The sequence below is a fragment of the Arachis hypogaea genome, chromosome 19 (assembly GCF_003086295.3).
Source record: "Arachis hypogaea cultivar Tifrunner chromosome 19, arahy.Tifrunner.gnm2.J5K5, whole genome shotgun sequence".
Classification (NCBI taxonomy): Eukaryota; Viridiplantae; Streptophyta; class Magnoliopsida; order Fabales; family Fabaceae; genus Arachis; species Arachis hypogaea.
In genome coordinates this window covers 25,253,110-25,256,361 of record NC_092054.1, presented here as the reverse complement: position 1 = coordinate 25,256,361, position 3,252 = coordinate 25,253,110, and the positions used below count along the sequence as shown (strand labels likewise).

Below are 3,252 nucleotides of genomic sequence, written 5' to 3'. Positions count from 1 at the left end.
TTGAGTTAAGAAATTAACAAAATTAATTAGTGATGATAAACATTATTTTTGGGCAAAATAAATAATTAGTGTTGATTAATTATATTTACTTATTAACTAATTGTTTATTGTTGCATGCCAAAATCTGTATTACAGCTCAATTTGAATGGAAAATAAAACAAGGCTAATGGGCTGAATGGTAAGTGAGAATAAAGAAAAGCCCAAGTCATTCATCTCAAACAAAATTCATCAAAGAAGCATAGCAAGGCACCAACGGGCTGAAGTAGAGAAGAACCCGATCCAAGCCCGAAATTGTTTTTCAATTTCCCACCATCTTGCTCCAATCAAAGCAACATTCCTCTCTTCTCTAATCAAGTCAAATCATGGCATCAGAAAAGTAAGAAAGAGAAAGAGAGAAAAAGCTTCTTCCCTAAGCTAGTAACCAAAGAAACAAGAGAGAGAGTTAAAGCTTGAAGCACAGAAGCTAAATCAGAAAATCCAAACCAAATCAAGCTTAAGAAAGGTAATCCATCTCATCTTGCATGCATCAGATCTTCATCATTTCTTTCCAACTCTCTGTTCTATCCGAAAATGGCATTCAAGGGAAAAGTTGATCTCTGTTCTTCACTGCTACAAATCCACGGTTACAAGAGATACTTGGGGACCAAGTTGCATCTCTATGGTTCAGATTTGGTTGACCATTGGAAGACAATCTCGGTTACTCCTACATGGCTTTCGGTCAAGTTGGAAAAGTCAGAAGCAAAGGTTCTACTTTGATGTTTGAGAAGAAAAAGTGAGCTTGTGGGTTGGTGAAGCTCAAGGCTCAAGATGTTGACCTTGGAAGAAGAACCAAGAAACATGCAAGGAGATAAAAAGAAGCTTGCTGTTCATTCAGAAGCAAGGAGAGAAAACTAGTGAATAGAGGTTTTGTTCTGAGAGAGCCCTTTGAAGAAGTTCATCTAACTGGACAGTGCTTCCTAATCAAAGGTGCATTCCGTCAGTATGAAGAACTAAATCAGAGGCTTGCTAATCTGGCTTTTCGCATAGCAAAGAGGCTGTTGATGAAGTCAATCTCCTTCATGTTTTAACTGATTGTAATGTTCTTTTCAATGTTTATCATTCTGTAATTTCTAGTGAGAAAAGGCATTGTGAGAAAACTCAAGTAAAAGCCATGAGTGGAAAAAGGCTGAGTGAAACACTTGAGAGAAAAGCCTAGAGTTATTTTCAGATTTCTTTAGGTGTGTTTATGTCTTGTATCTTGTACCTGTGAGGTATCCCTTTCTTAGTTGGGTTAGCACTAAGAGTGAATAGTTAGGTATTAGCATAGCCAATGTCAAGTTAGGTTAGAACTTGAGTGTGAAAGGATTGGGTCAATCCTGAGTTATTGGTGTATGTAGTACTGTTAGCTATAGTGAAATTCTTCCATAGTTGTGGAGGAGACTGGATGTAGGTTGCATAGCACAAGGCAACCGAACCAGGATACATGCTGGTGTTAGCTTTTCTCTTCTCTGCTGTGTTCTGTTTTCTGATATTCATGAGACAAAAATAAATTGTCTCATAAATTTCCGCTGCTAAGTTAAAACAGAATCAGAATTGCAAATCTGTTTAAAAAGGGTAACAACAGCAACTAAAAGGAAGGCATAGATTCAACCCCCCTTCTCTAAGCCTACCACAACCTTCAATATACTATGCATACAAGAATTAATTAGCCGTGCTTTGCATTTGATGTTCTGTTTCCTACCCCCCCACTGTCAAAGTATATAGTTCTATACTTGATTCCATGCTCATTAGTTATATAACATGAAACACGATTGCTTTTACTGTCCTGTAATTCATGGTCTCATAGGGTGTAAGTATGAACAATTTTGTTGAAGCAGAAAACAAGATCATGTCTCCACCTCAGACCAATGTATCTATGCCACTGCTAATTTTTTCGATAGGAGGAGCGGCTCGGATCATCAAGCTCTGTATAAATGCAACAACCTGAAATGCGAGGTAGGTATCATCATAAGCTATGAATGGATTACAAATCTAAAAGAAACCGATTCATTCGTTCTAACCAACTTACCATTGCAAGGCCAAGGAACATTATACTAAACCCAGGAAAATAGAAGGGTGCTTCTTCAGACAAGAATAACGCTGCATTGTTAAAATTTGAGGAGAATCTTGTTAATACTTGGTAGTACTATATATTCATTAATTATGCTACGTGTATACAAAAAAATTAGTTTTTCGTATAGAATATATGTTGAAAAAGTACACATTAAAAATGTGTGAAACAACACGTGTATTTAACTATTTATATACAAATGCATAGTGATTAATTTGGTAACTGATTATGATTGATACCTGTGAGTGGACTGAATATTAAGGGAGAAACAATTTGCGCCATGGAGCTAACTCCAGAGAGACATCCTTCAACCATTCCCTGCATCAAATCAATTATTCTAATCTATTAAACTAATAAGAAGCTAAAACATCATGATTCATTTTTCATATCTAACTTGAGTAAGGATACCTGTTCATTAGGACCAACTTGTTTGGATGCAATACTGCATATCTGTACCAAGCACAATGTGAGATATGAAATTACTGTTTCAAAGTTAGTTATAAGTTACCAAATAGGAACGGAAACTTACACTTGGGCGCACAAAAACCCCAAAAATAGAACAACCTGCTAGAGCATAAGGAACCTGCATGGTTTTCAAGGATTGTTCTTGAAATATATAATACTATAAGCAAAATAAAAAGATTTTAGAAGGAAGAAAAGTATTGTTACCCATCCTGCCCAAGATATGCTGTACACAAACATCTGCATAACCATATATTAATTGTTAATAAAGCTTTGTTAGTATTATATTATATTATGTTACAAATCAAATATTAATGATTAATGATTAATGATTAAGAGCATAAGGAATGATTAATGATTGATTTTGAATAATTAAGAGGGTGTGAGTACTAATTAAAGCTTAATTACTTGTGTACGAGTTGCTCCTATTCCTGAAATCATCATCAAATCCGCAAACTGGTTCTTGTCGAATTGGAAACGTGCTTTCAAAAAATACTGCATCCCATGGCAAATTTTATTGATTTTAATCTCTCAGTTACACAAAATGAACCATAACTACTCTATGGACTCTAATCTTGTTAGAGAAAAGTAAGAAAGTTACCAGCAGTGAAGCCATCAAGCCACCATCTGCAAGACTATTGAAGAACAAAACTACTGCTGCTTGTGAAAATGTGGGGCTGCAGAATTCATCAAACTTGTCT

General features: G+C 35.5%; 1 protein-coding gene across 1 annotated transcript; it reads right to left on the bottom strand.

The window, feature by feature from the left end:
* Positions 1–1,684: 1,684 nt before the first annotated feature.
* Positions 1,685–2,803, bottom strand: LOC112775756 (uncharacterized). Its single transcript, XM_072228341.1, has 7 exons — positions 2,759–2,803; positions 2,619–2,672; positions 2,498–2,539; positions 2,329–2,407; positions 2,048–2,118; positions 1,885–1,962; positions 1,685–1,804 (listed from the first exon to the last, which is right to left on the bottom strand). Exons 1-7 carry the CDS (start codon positions 2,801–2,803, stop codon positions 1,685–1,687), a joined length of 489 nt encoding a protein of 162 aa, XP_072084442.1.
* Positions 2,804–3,252: the final 449 nt, after the last annotated feature.